General features: G+C 40.2%; 1 protein-coding gene across 1 annotated transcript in view; it reads right to left on the reverse strand.

Annotated features, from left to right (window-relative positions):
• LOC127661549 (high affinity cAMP-specific and IBMX-insensitive 3',5'-cyclic phosphodiesterase 8A-like) overlaps positions 1 to 21,877 on the reverse strand; it is a 58,682-nt gene extending 36,805 nt beyond the window's left edge. Inside the window, exon 1 of the mRNA XM_052152304.1 lies at positions 21,036 to 21,877. Coding sequence (XP_052008264.1) covers positions 21,036 to 21,167 — 132 coding nt within the window. The 5' untranslated portion in view covers positions 21,168 to 21,877. The remainder of the gene's footprint in view (positions 1 to 21,035) is intronic.
• Between the last annotated feature and the right edge of the window lie 13 nt (positions 21,878 to 21,890).

A 21,890-nucleotide genomic window follows, 5' to 3' on the forward strand; every position in this document is an offset into this window, starting at 1 on the left:
TTCATGGAAAAACACATCTTCAGTGCTACAGCCCAGGGGAACAACACAACAGCAAACAAAAGCTAAAAACACAACAGAGTTTACCAACACAAACAAATTAGGGAACATAGCCTGTGGTTAGCAGAATGAATGTGGTTCCGGTTAGTTAGAGTCATTTAGAGTTTAGTTTGAGCCAGTTTGACTTTCAGTTATTTTGAGTTAGTCGGAGTTATGACTTGCACGACTTGGAGTTGGTACTCGTGACATATAGTTTCCATCGTGCCAGTGCGCACACTACGGGACTGATCACAGACTGGGTGTACCAACTACACAGCCATTCGTCCCAGACTGAGGCCCTGTGTACACTGGTTTTAAGATCTTTTTTGGGAGATCTGATCACAAGTGTACAAGCGAGACACATCACCTGGTCATCTCTTTTTACCACATGTGTTCGGATTGGGTCTCTGATTTCATGAGGACATACTGTACATCAATCATTACTTCTGTCTTTTACTAAATGATAACAAAGCGCAAAAAAAGTAAAAGGAGAGAAAGCACTAAAAACTGGCGCAGAGTTTCTCTTAATTATACGTAAACATGATGTTTAGGGCAGAATTCTGAGTTATCTTAGTGCAGTACCTGTAACTCAGCTTCTAATGTGCGTGCTTCTCATATCTGTGTCCCTGCATGTTGATATCACACACACTGAAAGTTCTCATTTATGTACATGCATAAGCTTTTTAAAAATGTACATTACGTTTAAAGTTTAATCTCGTTTTATTAGGCGGCACTCCACTCCTGTGGCACTATGAGCCCAATGTCTGAACGTGTTTAAAGTGGACCAATCTTAAAACAATGTGGACCCAGATACAACTGTCTTTAGCATCATCCCGTTTCAAACGGATTGCCCAAAACACGTCTTTTACGTTAATGAGATTCATTCACAAACTTGCGCAGTTTATTCTCGATAACATGTCAACAAACATGAAAGTGTGGCTTGCAGGTATTCTTGTGCTTACTGCCACCATTTGCAAAGTAAAAAATAATAAAAATAGCAAGTGAGATGTGGGAGTTATTTTATTTTAGATTTATGTTTCATCTCCTGCTTCCCAATACGTTGTTCTCCTCTTGCACTCTCTATTTGTGACACCAATCATAAGAGTAATTTATAGTTAAGTTTGGGCCAGTGTTTGACATTAATGTAAATTGAGAACACGGTTAGTTAGGGTCAGTTAAGATTTCAACTTGTTAGGGACAGTTGGAGTAACAATTAGTTAGATAAATTAAATATGTCCCAGATCAAGGTTATTTCGCATCAGTGGCGCAGAGTCAGCCCCTTCAAGCACTGGAGAGAAGGTGTGACAAATTGAGAAGGAAACGTTATTCAAAATTATGAAACGCTTCTTTCACTCATTTATTTAACAATGTATGTGCATTTAAATACATACATACAACTTCAAAAACAACTTAAATGTAATGCAGACCATAAATATTTTCACACTGTGGTAGGTTAAGAATTGAAGGAGTACCCGGTTTATGCACTGCACGCCACTGGTTTAAGAACGTTTGAGATATGATTAGGTATGGGTTAGTCTCAGCCACAGATGACACACTCACGGACCTCCCACAATCTATTCTCTAACTGTTTGATGCTTATAGAACACAAAACTGGAAAACGCTTATTTGATCAATCAGCACATATCTGACTGGCTGGTTTGATGGAACTTCCATCGATTAGATGCACAGAGGAAGTTTGGAAGCAGAGTCGTGTTCACAAGGTTCTGCGTTGATAGAATGAGCGCTTTTGAGGATGCAATAATCACAGAATTTGCCCGAGTTTTCCAGGTTAGTGACATCAAATCTTTAGAGTTTTGAGGCACGTAGCAGAAAGTGAAGCGGATATCCACAGATATGAACAGCTGAATTTTTTGGTTTGTAATAATATAAATTATTTTTCCATGTCTGTCTTTTATTATGGTATGATACATCTCAGATAACCCTGCCCCTAAACACCCCGTAATGATGAAACCAATTGTAATTGGTTACATGTCAGTTAGGTCTAAATGGGTGGTTCTTTTGAAATGGCCAATTGAAACTGTTATAGAACTTACACCAATCCTGAAGTCATAGGTCTGGCTATGCGAGATTAGGTATGAGTAAAGATTAGTTACAATTAGTTTGGGTTACGTAAGTGTAGTTGCGTTTAGGGTTATTTAGGTCAGAATGGATGGCTCATTCTAAGAGCTGAAACACTAGCAGAAAACATCAGATGATATGTGGTACATGTGTAATGTGACATTAATCATGCAAATGTGTACTGAAGATGAAGTTTAAATAAAGCACAAATAATCTTTCAAGTATCATACAATGAAGTTGTTTTATAGCTGAGGTTAAAGCAGCTCTGAGTTCAGTGTCTATTGTTTCTATCCAGGATCTTTCGAGCTGGTAACTGTGGATTTAAATGGACGAATAACACCATTACAGGAAGTGACAAACTATTGCACACAACATTCACAATACACACACACAGAATATTTATTTGAAGTGTGTCAGCCTCAGATTACACTAACACACATCTGAACTTTACAACAGCAGGAGAACCAAATATGATATATAGAGACAGACCTGCAGCATTCATCAGCAGATATTATATTACACTTTCATTCATTAAAGTATGATTACAGCAGGCTTACCTTTAAAGTGTTACATGTGACCATAAAACAACACACACAGCACAGGGTCAGTATAGATTCTGCAATAGTTGTTTAGGGGATTATGGGAAAGTTCAGATTGAATCAAAAATTTAACTAAGGCAAGAGAAAATAGAGTGTAAGTGAATGTGCAGTTCAGTAAGTGGCCAGCAGAGACAGTGAAGTGTTTGTCTGTCTCTGTGCACACTTGATCAAATCACCTCTAGAAAGCATACAAGGAGTGATTGTGTGAAATACAGGTATGAAGATCTTTCCCCCTCTTCCTCTCAGCTCAGAGTTAGGGGCAATCACGGAGGTCAATAAAGCTTTATGGGCATGATTGTCAGTGTTTACAATATTGTGAAGGCGTAAACAGAACCGAAATAGACAAAACAGGCAATGTGGTTGAATAAAAAAATAAAAAAAATAATATGAAGCGGAACATAAAAGAAAAGCCCGGGGTAAAAATAAATAATTAAACCACAAAAGATCTCTCTTGCTCTCTCACGGTGTCTCTCTCTCTTTGGGTATTTTTGTCTTGATCCTGATTACATTACAATCCTGCTAAAGCCAAGCGACACGCAACACTTAAACACACACACACACACACACACACACACACACACACACACACACACTGGTTATCCTTGCTATTGCACAATTCCAGGTTCTCTCCCTTGCTTTAAAAGAAAAGCTTAACAAGCATGCAGTTCCCATGCTTGTTTATGTGTTCTAGTGCTGGTCTAGCTGGTGAAGCTGGTTAAGCTAGTTTAAAAGCCTTGTGGGGACACCAGCATTCCATGCTGAGGGACCACATCCCAAAATACAACATAAGCTAGTCTTATCTGTAGGGACCTTTTTGTTATTAACAAATAACAAAACACACACTAGAGTGGTCACACAAACACAAACTACAGTGGTCACTTAAAAATAGAACATGAAAATAAAAAAATAAAACATTAAATATACTTTCAAATAACAAGAATGCACATACACATCTAAACTAGAAATCCCTCTCCACTGCCCCTCTCTGAGAACCCTCCAAAAAAGGCCAAATATACACCCCATTTCCTATCAAACAAATCCTATTTTCCCAGCCTTCTAAAAATGCTCCTCAAATATTACCACCTCGCCCATCTCCCCACACCATTCCTGAAACGAGGGTGCCCCAGCAGTCTTCCTCATGGGTTGTGTCCCTGTCTTCTGATTAGCATTACCAGCAGGTGGGTGTGTCTTTAAGACTAAGCCTATACAATCTAGAGGGGGTCGAATAGAATTGATGCAAAATCATAAATTGCATCAGATCCACCCTTGAATCTCTAGATGTAGACTTGATGTTTTTTAGAATCCTAGCCCACGCTCCCTCTTCAAATACAAAGTTTAAATCTTTTCCCATAATCTCTTGAGAGAAGCAGCAGCTCCATCCCCCATACTCTGAATTAGCAGGGAGTAATACACTGATGCCTCATGACCTTTTCAAAAAGCAGTAATCACCAGTTCTTGAGTATCTGCCGCTTTAGGGAGTGTAAACTACTCCCAAAAATAGTACAGAGCAGGTGGTGCAGCTGTAAATACCTAAAAAACTGAGATCAGGGAATCCTGAAATGTTTAACCATATTTTCAAAAAGATTTCAACACCCCACTATCTTATAGGTCACAGAGCTTATTAAACTCCCACACAATCCACTCTGACCAGCAGAAAGGGGACTTATTAATATGTAATTTTGGGTTCAGCCATATGCTCGATGCAACATTTAAATAAATGTCCAAATTAAATACTCTGGACACTTTTGTCCATACAAATGCAAATGCAAGATAACGAGGTGTGACTTACCTTCTCCGGATAGTTTAATAGAAAGGCTTTGCAATGGCAAAATAGGGGCAAGAACTTCCTGTTCAATACAAAACCAGAGAGGGGCTCTCACAGGTGGAAGCAACCAATGTGCCAAATGTCTGAGACAGAATGCAAAGTAATAAAACAATATCTTGTGTAGGCCTACCCCACCTTTGTCAATCGGTCTATGTAACTTATTAAAATGTAATCTTGGCTCCTTACCATTCCAAATGAAGGACTTCACTATGCTATCAAATGAAATAAGAGAGGGGGACATATTCAGGGAGTGTCTGTAGCAGGTAGTTGAATTTTGGAATACAATTTGATTTAATAACATTAACCTTCCCAATCAGAGAAAAATGTAATGAAGCCCACCTGCCCACATCGCTCGAAAACCTTTTTATTAAGGGGTCCAAATTAACTAACTAAAATCTAACAAATTTGCTGGGAATAAAATGTCCAAATACTTAATGCCCTGTTTGGGCCACTGGAGGGCACCCGGCTGAAAAGCTGTTACTGGGCAGTTCACTGTCAGAGCCAAAGCTTCGGATTTAGACCAATTAACTCTGTATACTAAGAACTGATAAAATTAATTGATAATTCTGTGGAGGCAAGGCATAGATCTAGTAGGGTCGGAGACAAATAATAAAATGTAATCTGCATAGGGCAAAAGTGTATGTGCTATAACTCCCGCCACCACCCCTGGAAAATCATCCTCCTTTCTTATCGCTGCTGCTAATGGTTCCAGGGCAAAACAGAACAATAATAGAGAAAGAGGGCAACGCTACTGGGTCCCCCTATCCAGAGTAAAATAATCTGAAATTAATCCATTTGTTTGTACTGCTGCTACCGGGTGTCTTTAAAGTAACTTAATCCATCCAATAAAAGTATTCCCGAACCCATATATTTCCAAAATCTTAAAAAGATAATCCCATTCTACCATATCAAGTGCCTTTTCAGAGTCAAGTGAGATGGCAGCGACCAGAGTCTGATAATTCGCCACTGACCACATGATAGTGATGAAACAACTAATGTTATCAGAAGAGCTGCAGCCCCGAATAAACCCACCTGATCTGTATTTATAAGAGATGTCAACTTTACTTAATTGATTAGCTAAAATTATTACAAATATTTTTACTCCTAACTGGATCAGGGAAATTGGACAGTAACTCTTACACTTTTTTTTTTGTTTGGATCTTTGTCCTTGTTAAGAATCAGACTGATCCGGGCTTATGTCATGGTTGGCAGAAGCTTTCCATTCTTTAATGATTCCGTATAAACTTCTAACAAAAGTGGAGCCAGTTCTGTAGCATAAGATCTAAAAAATTCAGCGGCAAAGCCATCTGGCCTGTAGGCAAGGCATTAATTACCTCACCAAGCTCCTCCAAGGTCAACTCAGAATCAAGAGAATTTTTTTACTCAGTTGTCAGTTTAGGGAGTTCTAATGGTTTCACAAATTTTCTAATATCTTCATCAGAAGAAGATTATGTGGAACTATAAATAATCAAGATAGAAGGCTGTGGTAAATATTTAAATCACCAGAAGATTTCACTGAGGGAATGGTAGAAAAAGACTGTTTTATACATCTAGCAAAAAGCTTCCTTGGTCTTGCCCTGAATAGGCAAAACTCCACCTTCCGCAACAAAATAGAATTATATCTGTATTTAAATCGGGTTAATTCACCGAGGCCATCAGACGACTTTTAATATTCCCTTCCAACTCCACGAGATCTCGTACTTTGGATTTTTTGGTGAATGAGGCATACTGTATGATCCGGCCCCTAAGAACCACTTTAAGAGCCTCCCAAGTCACGCCCACAGAGGATACGGAGGACCAGCCTCCATATAAATGTTGTTTTCAGCCTTTAACATTTGTTGGAATTCAGGATTTTGCAACAGTAATACATTAAAGCGCCAACTATATGATTTATTTTTCTCTGTGTGTGGCAACAACTCTAAAGTTTCCAAGTTTCCAATTGAACAATTAACAACAGATTAAATCATTGATTTAGATATATAAAACAAAATTCTATTATAGAATAAATCTTATGGACTGATGAAAAGACATACCAGATGGTTCAAAATTCACCAAATATCTGTAAGACCAAGATTTTTTACACATCCTGTGGAGCGTCACTGTTGCTCTAGGGGGCTTGCACACTTTTGCTTCACTAGGAGTCCATCAAAATATTAAAGTTTCCTCCCAATATTATATCATGAGGGGTGCCAGTGGCTTGCAACATCCCTTCAAGATCTATAAAAAAGCCCTGATCATCAGCATTAGGTACATAAATATTAGCCAAAATCAACCTTTGACCCCTGAATTTCTGCTAAAACAATAATTACTCTTCCTAATTGATCTTTAATCTGTTTGAGATATTTGAAGAGGTTTACATATCAGTGTAATGACTCCCCTGCTCTTACTTGAGCCAGCACTAAATAAAATATGTCCACCTTCACAAATGTTTCAGCTACCTGCAACGAAGAAGAAACACTTTATCATATTTCTTACTTTCAGAAAATAAATAACCTTCCTTCTTTTTATGGGGTGCCCCAACCCGTTCACCTTCCAAGTGGAGAGAGACAATCCACTCATATTAACATTTTGACATGTTAGCAAATAGACTGCGTGTCAAAAATAAAATAACAACCACATTCCAACATTAGTGCAACAATCAAACCCCGAACATTCCCCCGAACCAAAAACAGAGAAAAAAGACAAATGTGTGCATTAACCCCATGCATGACAGCGCCAACTGGCATCCATCCCTCTAAAGTCAAACAGTCCATGTATGCCTAAGAGAGCCCCTGTGACAAATTTGCCATCGGATTGCTCAAGTCCGCTGCTTCTATAAAAATATTGCGAGACAGAATTACACAACAGAAAATAATCTATAAAAAAACTCCTGCCAATAAGAAGCATAAGCACAAAGAACATGTAGATTCATCCACAAACTATCTCGAAGGTATGTTCCTCCACAAAACAAGCTCCAGAACCTAGGCAGAACCAGCACAAAAAGAAACAAAGGCAGCGCTCAGTTTCCTCAGATGGTCAAGTGAATGTTCAGTGAGTCAGGCCCACTCGGCTGCATAGAAAGTATCACAGTCTCACTCCACTGACTTTATGAAGGACTTTGCTTGCTGTGGGCATGTAAATATTTTGTGACAATCCCTAATATCTATTTTCAGTTTGGCCGGAACCATCAGTGCAAATGTGACCTATTAAGAGTTTTTCGCATTCCTTGAATCAATCACGTTTCTCTCTTATCAAATTTGAATTCTGGGAACAAGAAAATGTTGTGGTTCTTCCAGGAATGCCTTCCTTTACTCCTCGCCTCACATAACATGAGATTCTATCAGATGATCTCAGAAATTTGGCCAGAATTGATCGGGGCCTGTCTCCCTCAGCGGATCTCTGACCCGGAACTCTGTGAGCTCGCTCGATTTCCAGCTAATGGCCTGTTATGTCAAGCAGACTCTGGAAGAGCCCATCCAGAAATTTCACCACATCTCTACCTTCTTCGTCTTCAGTAATTCCAACAATTCGGACGTTGTTTCGGCTGCTACGATTCTCCAAGTCTTCCAACTTTTCCCAGCAATCTCCAAACTAATACCACTCCGATGACTCAATCCGTTTCTAAACATCTGCCACTCTTGTAACCATCTCAGTGATTTTATTCTCCATGGCAGTGATCGCTAAACGTATTACAGCAAGATCCTCTACGTCAGCCATAACCTTCGCCAGCATTGCAGACATGTTCAGCGGTTGACACTGAATCTTTCACAGAACTGTCCATATTGAGTCCCGGGCTTGCGGCCTCATCAGGGGCATAGGCTTGAGCACGTAAGTGTCTTTTAATGTCTCCAGACCCCAAGATTTATAATTCTTTGACATATTGCATTCATAGATTTCACATCGAAAACCAGACTTCAAATTCCTTAATGCCGACCCGCTGTTTACAAACACGCCGGCGGAGCCCTTTGTCTGGGCTGCCCGGCCGCGGTAACGCAGAAGGAAAAGAGGAAAACGAGCCGGTGTTCTCATCAGAGTAAGACGTCGTGCAAATCGACCCCCGCTACCCAGTATACTACTGGCAAATGTTCAGTCTCTGGACAACAAGCTCTGCGAGCTGAGAGCACGGATCTCTTTCCAACGAGAGACGAGAGATTGCGGTGTTATCTGCCTTACAGAAACCTGGCTGGCTGCGGAGATTCCAGACTCGGCCATCGAAATCACGGGCTTCTCCGTGGACCGAGCGGACAGAGCGAAAGACCTCTCCGGTAAAAGCAGAGGTGGTGTGTATGTTTTATGATCAACAAATCATGGTGTGATCAGAGGAACGTACATTTCATCAAGTCTTTCTGCTCTCCTGATCTGGAATATCTCATGCTTCTGTGTCGACCATTCTGGCTACCGAGGGAATTCACAGCGGTCATCATCACAGCTGTGTACATCCCCCCACAAGCCGACACAGACCGGGCACTCAGGGAACTGTATGGGTGTATAAGTGAGCAGGAAACCGCGCACCCTGAGGCTGCGTTCATTGTTACCGGGGACTTTAACAAAGCCAACTTCAAAACAATCGCTCCAAAATACCACCAACACATAAAGTTCAACACACGAGGGGACCGGGTTTTAGATCATTGTTACTCTCCTTTCCGGGATGGCTACAAATCCCTCCCCCCCCCCATTTGGCATATCGGACCACACTTCCGTTCTGCTTTTGCCCGCTTATAGGCAGAAGCTGAAACGGGAAGCACCCACCCTCAGAACGATCCAGTGCTGGTCGGACCAGTCAGACTCTGCGCTACAAGACTGTTTTGATCACGCGGACTGGGAGATGTTCCGGTCCGCCTCTGATGATGACATCGAGGTTTACGCTGACAGCGTAATGTGTTTCATCAGGAAGTGCGTAGAGGATGTTGTTCCGACCAAAACAATACGGATATACCCCAACCAGAAACCATGGGTTAACGGCGAGGTTCGCGCGGCACTCAATGCACGGTCCTCCGCTTTTAATTCTTCTAACAAGGAGGAGCGTAAACAAGCCAGTTATGCCCTCGGTAACACTATCAGTGCAGCCAAACGCCAGTACAGGCACAAACTTGAAGGTCAGTTCAACACCACTGACTCTAGAAGTATGTGGCAGGGAATTAATACCATCACGGACTACAAACGGAATAAAGACTCTGCTGTGAACACCACTGCATCTCTCCCGGACGAACTTAATACATTTTATGCTCGTTTCGAGGACAGCACCACCGCCCTCGCGGAGAGAGCACTCGCGGCTGACGCTACAGAGGTTGATTCACTCTCCGTCTCTGTTGTGGATGTAACCCGATCCTTCCGACGGGTGAACATCCGTAAAGCTGCGGGTCCAGACGGCATTCCGGGCCGCGTCATCAGAGGGTGCGCGAATCAACTGGCAGGTGTTTTTACGGACATTTTCAATCTGTCCCTCTCCCTGTCTGTAGTCCCCACATGCTTCAAAACATCAACCATTGTGCCTGTACCGAAGCAAGCCACAATCACTTGCTTAAATGACTGGCGTCCTGTTGCTTTGACCCCCATCATCAGCAAATGCTTCGAGAGGTTAATCAGAGATTACATCTGCTCTGTTCTGCCCACCTCTTTGGACCCACTGCAGTTTGCCTACCACAACAACCACTCCACTGATGATGCCATTGCATCTACACTACACACTGCTCTCTCCCATCTGGAAAAAAGGAACACATATGTGAGAATGCTGTTTGTTGACTACAGCTTAGCATTCAACACCATAGTGCCCTCCAAGCTTGATATGAAACTCCGGGCTCTGGGCTTAAACAGCTCGCTGTGCAGCTGGATCCTGGACTTCCTGTCAGGCAGACGTCAGGTGGTTAGAATAGGCATCACTGACCCTCAACACTGGAGCCCCACTGGAATGTGTTCTCAGCCCCCTACTGTATTCCCTGTACACACATGACTGTGTGGCAACACATAGCTCCAATGCCATCATTAAGTTTGCTGACGATATGACGGTGGTAGGTCTGATCACTGACGATGATGAAAGAGCCTACAGAGAGGAGGTGCACACTCTGACACGCTGGTGTCAGGAGCACAACCTCTCCCTCAACGTCAGTAAAACCAAGGAGCTTGTGGTGGATTTCAGGAGGAAAGACAGAGAACACAGCCCCATCACCATTAATGGAATACCGGTGGAGAGAGTTAGCAGTTTCAAGTTCCTCGGTGTCCACATCACTGAAGAACTCACATGGTCCGTCCACACTGAGGCCGTTGTGAAGAAGGCTCACCAGCACCTCTTCTTCCTGAGACGGCTGAGGAAGTTTGGAATGAACCACCACATCCTCACACGGTTCTACACCAGTACTGTAGAGAGCATCCTGACTGGCTGCATCACTGCCTGGTACGGCAATAGCACCGCCCACAACTGCAAAGCCCTGCAAAGGGTGGTGCGAACTGCCAGAAACATCATCGGAGGTGAGCTTCCCTCCCTCCAGGACATATACACTAGGCGGTGTGTGAAAAAAGCTCGGAGGATCATCAGAGACTCCAGCCACCCGAGTCATGGGCTGTTCTCACTGCTACCATCAGGCAGGCGGTATCGTAGCATCAGGACCCGCACCAGCCGACTACATGACAGCTTCTTCCCCCAAGCAGTCAGACTTTAGAACACTTGATCTATCACGATCAATAATTAGCACTGCGCTTTATTCATCTACAATCTCACACTGGACTGTCAACATATCCTCCTCAATATACTACTTCATATATATATATATATATATATATATATATATTTCATATACTCCTTACTTATTGTATTGTATATTGTGTGTATTGTTTACTGTACATTGTATATAATTATTGTGTTGTGTAAGTATGTGTACATTTGATTTGTAAATTGTTTTGTGTATGTTGTTTATTGTAATTGGTATATGTCTCGTCACTGTCATGACTGCTATGTTGCTCGGAACTGCACACAAGAATTTCACCTACTGTTGCACTTGTGTACATGGTAGTGTGACAATAAAGTGATTTGATTTTACAATCTGAGTGTATCGAATCTCATCGGTATATGACATATAAAGTATTAATACTAGCAAAGTTCGAAGAGCTCGCCGTTTACACTTCCGACCCTTGCATGGCATTAAATATATATATATATATATATATATATATATATATATATATATATATATATATATATATATATATATATATATATGCAAATTAGAGAATGAGAAAATGAGAGAATTACAATGTAAAAACTTGTAATAGTCCAAAAAAAATAGGTTTTGTTTTCTTTATGCAAAAATACAATTTCTTTATTTATTTTATTTTTATTGGAGGGGGATATGACATGAATAATTTTGACTATTCTTGTAAAATTCACTCATCAAATTAAATACCTTAAAAAAAATGTTTTACTGTGCATCATAGTACAGTGATGGTATCCTAAAGGATTACTTTGGTACTTCTTGTATACAAAATTATATCTACTCCAGCTCAAGTGTGTGACAGAAAAAAAAACACACTGTGGTCATCTGACTGCAGGAGTGTGTGTGAGTGTGTGTATAGGGCCTTAAGTAACCACTGGCAATAATGATGATGTAATTTCCCTTTAGGAAGAACCGTTACTGCACGTGCTCAGCTTGACTCATCTCCCTGTGCTGCTCTAGTTCTTGTCTGTTGAGATCCTCACAAATAAATGTCACTGTCAATCATCTGAGGAGACTATGCTGAGTCTGAGACTTATGAGTTACAACACAAAATATAACACACAAGCATACTAAATAGGGTCTTCCAGTTGACTTATATTGCTATTAAACTAATCCCTATACACAAACCCCAATTAATTTTTTTTTAAGAACTAACAAGCCTCTTTTCGATTTGAAAATGTCATCAAAATGTGATTTAGCTCATTGTTCAGGAGTCAAATTCAGTTATTAACACACACTGACCCTATATCAACACTGTACACACACACCATTGTACACTGTACACACAAACACTCATGCACTTGAGTCTTATCATGGACACAGTTACACAGATGCTGCTGCGCCCTTGATTAACACACATGCAACACACACACACACACACACACACACACACACACACACACACACACATTCAGACAGACGTCACACACAATCTTTCATCAGACTGGCTGAATGTTGATAAATTAATAACTTAATTATCAGTGTTTCTATTTAAACTGTGTGTGCTGTAGTTTACTTGTACGTGTTGTAGAAAATCTTTCACCCATTATTACACACAACAGACTGTGTGCCTTCACCCCAACACAAAACATGTTAAAATCACAAAAAAAGTTAAACAAACACTAGTGTGGGAAACATAGTAAAAACAATTATTTTACAGATAGGAATAGGAAAGAGAGAAATATTGCAATTAAAATTACAATTGGAATTAAAAGTGTTATAATTCCAAGAATTTGTCCTTAAAGATGATTTAGTTTAAAGAAGACCAGGGTATTATAGTGTCATGTCCAAAAAAAAAAACATGATATTGGCATGGTATTAGTGGTCAACCAAATACAGTATCTCACAAAAGTGAGTACACCCCTCACATTTTTGTAAATATTTGATTATGTCTTTTCATGTGACTACACTGAAGAAATGACACTTTGCTACAATGTAATGTAGTGAGTGTACAGCTTGTATATCAATGTACATTTGCTGTCCCCTCAAAATAACTCAACACTAAAGTGAGTACACCCCTAAGTGAAAATGTCCGTAATTTGGCCCAATTAGCCATTTTCCCTCCCCGGTGTCATGTGCCTCGTTAATGTTACAAGGTCTCAGGTGTGAATGGGGAGCAGGTGTGTTAAATTTGGTGTCATTGCTCCTAACCCTCATACTGGTCACTGGAAATTCAACATGGCGCCTCAAGGCAAAGAACTCTCTGAGGATCTGAAAAAAAAAGAAATGTTGCTCTACATAAAGATGGCCTAGGCTATAAGAAGATTGCCAAGACCCTGACATTGAGCTGCAGCACGGTGGTCAAGACCATACAGCAGTTTAACAGGACAGGTTCCACTCAGAACAGGCCTCACCAAGGTTGACCAAAGAAGTTGAGTGCACGTGCTCAGCGTCATATCCAGAGGTTGTCTTTGGGAAATAGATGTATGGGTGCTGTCAGCATTGCTGCAGAGGTTGAAGGGGTGGGGGGGTCAGCCTGTCAGTGCTCAGACCATACGCCACACAATGCATCAAATTGGTCTGCATGGCTGTCATCCCTGAAGGAAGCCTCTTCTAAAGATGATGCACAAGAAAGCCCGCAAACAGTTTGCTGAAGACAAGCAGACTAAGGACATGGATTAATGGAACCATGTCCTGTGGTCTGATGAGACCAAGATAAACTTATTTGGTTCAGATGGTGTCAAGCATGTGTGTGGCGGAAACCAGGTGAGGAGTACAAAGACAATTGTGTCTTGCCAAAAGTCAAGCATGGTGGTGGGAGTGTCATGGTCTGGGGCTGCATGAGTGCTGCTGGCACTGGGGAGCTACAATTAATTGAGGGAACCATGAATGCCAACATGTACTGTGACATACTGAAGCAGAGCATGATCCCTCCTTTCGGAGACTGGGCCGCAGGGCAGAATTCCAGCATGATAATGACCCCAAACACACCTTCAAGATGACCACTGCCTTGGTAAAGAAGCTGAGGGTGAAGGTGATGGACAGGCCCAGCACGTCTCCAGACCTAAACCCTATTGAGCATCTGTGGGGCATCCTCAAACGGAAGGTGGAGGAGAACAAGGTCTCTAACATCCACCAGCTCCGTGATGTCGTCATGGAGGAGTGTAAGAGGACTCCAGTGGCAACCTGTGATGCTCTGTTGAACTCCATGCCCAAGAGGGTTAAAGCAGTGCTGGAAAATAATGGTGGCCACACAAAATATTGGCACATTGGTCCCAATTTGGACATTTTCACTTAGGGGTGTACTCACTTTTGTTGCCAGCGGTTTAGAAATGAATGGCTGTGTGTTGAGTTATTTTGAGGGGACAGCAAATTTACACTATTTTACAAGCTGTACACTCACTACTTTACATTGTAGCAAAGTGTCATTCCTTCATTATTGTTACATGAAAAGGTATAATCAAATATTTACAAAATTGTGAGAGTGTACTCACTTTTGTGAGATATTGTATGATAATCTGTAAAGTGGACACGGTTGTATCAACTGGTAATCTCAAAGTTTTGAAACTAAGAGGAAGCCTCTGCCCCATTGGCAACATGCTAGTGGTAAGCGGCAATTCTTCTATGATTAGCACCTATTTACTATCATATCAGGTAGAAGTACTGGGTGAATGTCAGGTCACGTAATTAATGCTAGAGCTTAAAATGTGCCAAGCAGTGAAACTATCTGTGGACATATTACCTGTGGACTGGCAGAGATTTGTGATCACAGTATCCTTTTTTCCTTGTAAAAATATTGTAAGTAAACCCGCCCCTGTATGGCATGTGTAAACAATCGAATTGTGATTGATCGCTTTACAGGCCCGTCAGATGGTGTCTTGGTATCTTATTAAGGTGCGGTCACACTACACTTTACACTCCATGAGCTTCCATTCAAATGCATTTGAACACAGGAGACTGGAAATGCAAGCCTTTGTGAAGAAATTTTGCTGCAAACAAAAGATCAAGTATAGTGAACTCTGACCTGCGAATCGGTATAACGAGAGATGACATGTGACCAAGAGAAGATCAAAACATAACACACTGACTTCTTGGCTCAATGCAAAGAGTACATATTTTCAGATTCATCCACCTCTACCCGGATTGAGGTGATTTAATGCACCACCTCGAGGAACAAGAGAGTTTTGGGAATTGGGCATGCCAAAATGGGGAGAAAAGGGGACACAATAATAATAGTGATAATAATAATAATAAAAAGACTACATATTTTAAAGCTGCATGTTTTTATTGTTACAGAAAAGTATGCTGATGGTATATTTTAACTAGACCTGTCAGAATTAACGCTAACGCATTGGATTCAATTAAAAAAGTTGTGGCGTTAATTTTTCTTCATCACGATTAACACATTTACCGTTAATACAACAAAAACCAGCATAAACACTTCTTTGAAGGGCGGAACCTTTGTAATTTGTCCACCTGGAGTCCTTACACTGATGCACACTTCACAACACACACACACACACACACAACAGCACTTCGCTGTCAGTGATAAAATGATGGAGAAAGGAACTTTTAAAGATATTTCAAGCCAAGATAGGACTTGTGACAGAAATCAATTCTTTTTCAGCCTAAGTAAGGCACATTTTTATTACCACAGAAGCATGTTAAGTCTTGACTATCATTCAAATGCAAAATTAGAATTTTTTTCTGCAAGCGCTTTTCATGTGGAGTTTAAACCCTCTGACGCGAATCATGATTCATGATGAAGGAAAGCGGATCGCCACAGTCTACCAACAGATTAATATTATGGAGGATGATAGTTTAGAATTAATGCCCATTACAATTGGTTTGTTCCCAGACTGAATCGGGCATTGGGGGTTTGTGACAAGGAGGAGGGCGTGGCCGGGCAGTGAGGATACACACCCAGTTCCGAGTTGCCCCAATCATCGGGAGAGAGAGATAAGGAGGAGCCGGAGATGCCAGAGAGAGGGAGGGAGAAACATATGTAACTGTGTGTGTGTGTGTCATTGTGTGTTTTGGTTATGCTGAAAAGCATTTTTATGTTGCGTTTGTTTTATGAAAACTCTTTTTGGTCGATAACCAGGTTCCCGCTTCCTCCTTTCCGATGAAAAAGAGGCATGTCTGCCACAAAGGCTTTGTTTGGAAAATGTTTATAAAGCATTATATTATTACTATTATTTGTGATTTATAATTTATTCAATCCAGAAGTCCTCAAGCATGATGTCAACTGTCAATTATGGTCTTCAAAATAATTTTGCATGCTCAAAGACTAGAGAAAGTGTGGCTTTAGTAAGCAGCTCAGAAAAAGCTGCAGTACTGGACCTGACCTTTTTGCATTTAGTTGAAAGGTCTGGCTATGCAAAACTAGCTCAAGGGTCACATTAATTTGGGTAAATATTCAGGTGAATTGGGTCACTTTTTTTACATTGAGATGAGGCAACCACCAACAATTACCTAATTTACCTGAATTCCCACTATATTCATCATCTTCATATACTCATGACAGTTGAAAATAGGCAACACACTCACAAACAGACACAGAAAAACACAAGTACACTAAACTGACACCCAGTTTACTGTAATCAAGTGTTACTTGATACTTGTTATTTTGGCTGTTACTAGTTGGTCTTCATCACACACACAAACAAACACACTCCACAAAAAATCCGCACTGATATCAGACATAAAACACTCAAATACACTCTCTCACTCACACACACACATTGAATTCTTTAACATAGAATGTCTGTCGTCTGTAGTTGTGATGCATTTCAGTTTGTGTGATTAACATAGACAATTAACACACACACACACCAACATCTAACAACATAAACATACAACATAAAACTGTAAATCTGCTCATATTAAGTGTTTGTGCGCTGTGAATCTTAATCTGGAGCCTTTGAATTTCCAAACCAAAACACACACACACGGCCTAAACTAACAGGAGTATTTAGGGTGCTATAGTAATATGAGAGGTATATACAGTTGAAGTCAGAAGTTTACATACACTTAGGTTGAAGTCATTCAAAAAAAAATTTAACCACTCCACAGATTTAATATTGGCAAACTATGATTTTGGAAAGTCGTTTAGGACATCTACTTTGTGCATGACAGAAGTAATTTTTCCAACAATTGTTTACAGACAGATTGTTTCACTTTTAATTGTCTATATATCACAATTCCACTGGGTCAGAAGTTTACATACAGTAAGTTAACTGTGCCTTTAAGCAGCTTGGAAAATTCCAGAAAATTATGCCAAATCTTTAGACAATTAGCTTCTGATAGGAGGTGTACTGAATTGGAGGTGTACCTGTGGATGTTTTTAAGGCCTACCTTCAAACTCTGAGTCTATTTGCTTGACAGCATGGAAAAAATCTAAAGAAATCAGTCAAACCTCTGAAAAATATTGTGGACCTCCACAAACCTGGTTCATCCTTAGGAGCAATTTTCAAACACCTGAAGGTACCACGTTCATCTGTACAATCAATAGTAATCAAGTATAAACACCATGGGACCACACAGCCATCATACCGCTCAGGAAGGAGACACATTCTGTCTCCAAGAGATGAACATAGTTTGGTGCTAAAAGTGCAAATCAATCCCAGAACAACAGCAAAGGACCTTGTGAACATGCTGAAGGAAAAAGGCAGACAAGTATCTATATCCACAGTAAAATGGGTCCTGTATTGACAACCTAAAAGGCTGCTCAGCAAGGAAGAAGCCACTGAACCTAAAACCACCATAAAAACCAGACTATAGTTTATAAGTGCACATGGGGACAAAGATCTTACTTTTTGGAGAAATGTCCTCTAGTGAAACAAAAATTTAACTGTAAGAAAAAAGGTGAGGCTTGCAAGCCGAAAAACACCATCCCAATCGTGAAGCATGGAGGTGGCAGCATCATGTTGTGTGAGATCTTTGCTGCAGGAGGGACTGGTGCACTTCCTCAAAAGAGATGACATCATGTGGAAGAAAAATGATGTGGATATATTGAAGCAACATCAAGACATCAGCCAGGAAGTTAAAGCTCAGTCTCAAATGTGTCTTCGAAATAGACAATGACCCCATGCATACCTCCAAAGTTGTGGCAAAATGGCTTAAGGACAACAAAGTCAAGGTATTGGAGTGGCCATCACAAAGCCCTGACCTCAATCTGATAGAAAACGAGGAGGCCTACAAACCTGTCTCAGTTACACCAGTTCTGTCTGGAAGAATGGACCAAATTTCCAGCAACTTATTGTGAGAAGCTTGTGGAAGACTACCCAAAATGTTTGACTGAAGTTAAACAATTTAAAGGCAATGCTACCAAATACTAACAACGTGTATGTAAACTTCTGACCCATTGGAAATGTAATAAAAAGAAATAAAAGGTGAATAAATAATTATCTTTACTATTATTCTATAGCGATCCTAACTAACCTAAGACAGGGAATGTTTTCTACGATTAAATGTCAGCAATTGTGAAAAATGTATTTGGCTACGGCGTATGTACAATTCTGACTCCAACTGTGTGTGTAATATATATATACATGTAATGTGTAATATATATATACATGTAATGTGTAATATATATATATATATACATACATACATACATATATATATACATACATACATACATATATATACACACAGAGAGAGAGAGAGAGAGAGAGAGAGAGAGAGAGAGAGAGAGAGCGAGAGCGAGAGAGTATCCATGAAGAAATATGCAACATGTGATCGAACCCATGACCAGTAAATAAGATCTGACCAATCCAACTCTCAGTTAAGCTGAAAACAGCTGTGGTGGTATCATGGTGATGGTTTAAAATGGGGAGTGATTACCATATTCACATAACATTACATGGTACTCAAGTTCACCCAAAAATAAACATTCTTTATTCATTCACTCACCCTCATGTCATCCCAGATGTGTATGACTTACTTTCTTCTGCTGAACACAAAATACAACTTTTAGAATATTTCAGCTCTGTAGGTCCATACAATGCAAGTGAATGGTGACCAGAATTTGAAGCGCCAAAAAGCACATAAAGGCAGCATAAAAGTAATCCATAAAACTCCAGTGGTTTAATCCATGTCTTCAAATGTGATATAATAGCTATAGCTGAGAAACAGATCAATATTTAAGTCCTATTTCATTATAAATCTCCACTTCACTTCACTTCACTTCACTTCACTTTCAAAATGTGAAAGAATGTGAAAGTGAACGTGAAAGTGGGGATTGATTGTAAAAAAACGACTTAAATATTTATTTGTTTCTCACCCACACCTATCATATCACTTCTGAAGACATTCATTTAACCACTGGAGTCTTCTGGATTACTTTTATGCTGCATTATGTGATTTTCAGAGCTTCAAAGTTTTGATCATTCAAGCATGTACCTAATTTCTTCTTCATCATAGTTTTGCTGAAGAAAGAAATTCATACACATCTGGGATGGCACTAGGGTGAGTGAATGATGAGAGACTTGTAATTTTTTGGCAGTGCTCTCTCTTTCATACCTTTGATGGTATCAGATGGTAATACTGTGGTATTTTGAGACACACTATGGTACTGAATGATGTCCATATTCATATACCATGGTGTTTGTAAGGTACTTTCAAGAATAGGGTGATAATGCCATGCAATGATACTTCTTGTTAGGCCATCATCTCACTCGAGACTGATAAAAATAACACCGGCAAGGACCTCAGGGATGTTGGATTAGAGTTGCCACCCGTCCAGGATTTTTGGCCATCTGTCCTGGAAAAAATGTCTCAATTCTGGAATGCAAAATGTCCCGGAATTTCAATATTTTCCTATGCAAGGAGGAGAATTAAACGCATTCTCATATGAATCATAAGAAAGTCGGATTAATTTTAATGAACTGGTTTGTTTGGATAATTTCGATTTTTCACTATTGTGTGAACAATCGTTTATACGATCCTATTTTTAACATTAACGCATTTAAAATTTTATAAAAAATTCCATTGAATTTCGTTATCTTTAACAAAATTTTATTAGTAACAATTAAAATATCTTAGGTTTTTTTTTTACTTAATTTTGTTAAAGATTACTCAATTTGATGGAAATTTGTTATGAAATTGAAACACGTACATCTTGGAAGAAAATGTTTATGCACATTTATTATTATTTGATTTCCTTTGGTTTGATGTACGAATTTTACTTTATACATAACTTTATACATACATATTTATACATTTTAGAACATTTATATGTTCAGTGTGAACCAAACACTTAAGAAAACTGTGTAGGGTCAGAATAAGTAAATATAAATAATAACCTGCACACACACACACACACACACACCGATCATACATGAAATGAAACATTATTTATGATTGTTCACTTGTTTGATATGGAAATTATTGCATATATAGCATAATGTTTAATATACTCATTTCAATTTCTTAATAAAATTCCATCAAAATGAAGTGTAATTTTTATTAAATAAAACTTTAAATATTTTTGTATTTCATAAAATAAAAAAATATTTTAAGTTTTATTTAATTTTGTTAAAAATTACACAATTCATTTTGATGGAATTTTATTAAGAAATTGAAATGAGTATATTAAACATTATGCTATATATGCAATAATTTCCATATCAAACAAGTAAACAATCATAAATAATGTTTCATTTAATGTATGATGGCCAGCAGTAAGCTTTTCGTTCACTGATTACTAGGTGTCCAGGAATTTTACAAGGCCAAGGTGGCAACCCTATGTTGGATGGGGTCACACACACACACACACACACACACACACACACACACACACACACACACACACACACACACACACACACACACACGGGATGACCGTACCGGAGCAGAGGGGCTCACCTTATAGGCGTTGGGTTTAATGTGGCTCTGCTGAGGGCAGTTCTGCTGCGGTGAGTGCGAGTCGTCGGACTCTTTCCCGCTGTGATTACCCACCCGATCAGAGAGGTGAATGCTGGAGGCGCAGCCCATCATTCACCCACGGCTCTCCGCTTTGACTGCGCTAATGTGAACGCGTCTCTCCCTCAGATCATGAAGAATATCACAGATTAATCACAGATGTCAACTCTACTGATCCCCCCCACCCCCCCTCAGTGTTTGCCTCATGTATCTCTTCACTCGAGCGCGTTTCTCTTCATCCTCAGAGGAACTTGGGCGCTTTTGTCGCGGTTTTAAAGCTCCAGCTCGATTCACGCGACCCTTTCATCCATTTTCCCCGCGTGTTTTGTGCGTCTATTCTCCTTCAGCGCCTGCAAAACGCGTCCGATGCGCCCGCACGGCCTCTTTCAGCCGCTGTGGTCACATTCATTTGGATCAAACTGGTGTGTTTCTTCCACTTCACATCAACAGGCTGAAATCTGTCCCGAACGCGCTGATCCCGGCACCAAACGATCCGGCATTTATGACGCCAAATGAGCCGTTAAATGAACTCCAGAGCGGCGCGTCAACGCGGATCCCACAAATCCTGAATTAAACTGCGGCTCTCAATCAAGGGCCTACGGATTCTGTGCGTCTTTACATAGAGAACAGAAAAAAACACAGATGCGCGACTGTCAAATGACGCGCGACCGCGCCGAAAGAAATTAGTTCGCGCGTCGCGAGTTCCTTGATGAAGAATAACGCGCTTTGAGAACAAATGTGACAGCAGCAGATCCAATAAAAGCACGCGCACGGATTGACCTACAGCCTCGAATGACG

This window comes from Xyrauchen texanus, chromosome 21 (genome assembly GCF_025860055.1).
Source record: "Xyrauchen texanus isolate HMW12.3.18 chromosome 21, RBS_HiC_50CHRs, whole genome shotgun sequence".
Taxonomy (NCBI): Eukaryota; Metazoa; Chordata; class Actinopteri; order Cypriniformes; family Catostomidae; genus Xyrauchen; species Xyrauchen texanus.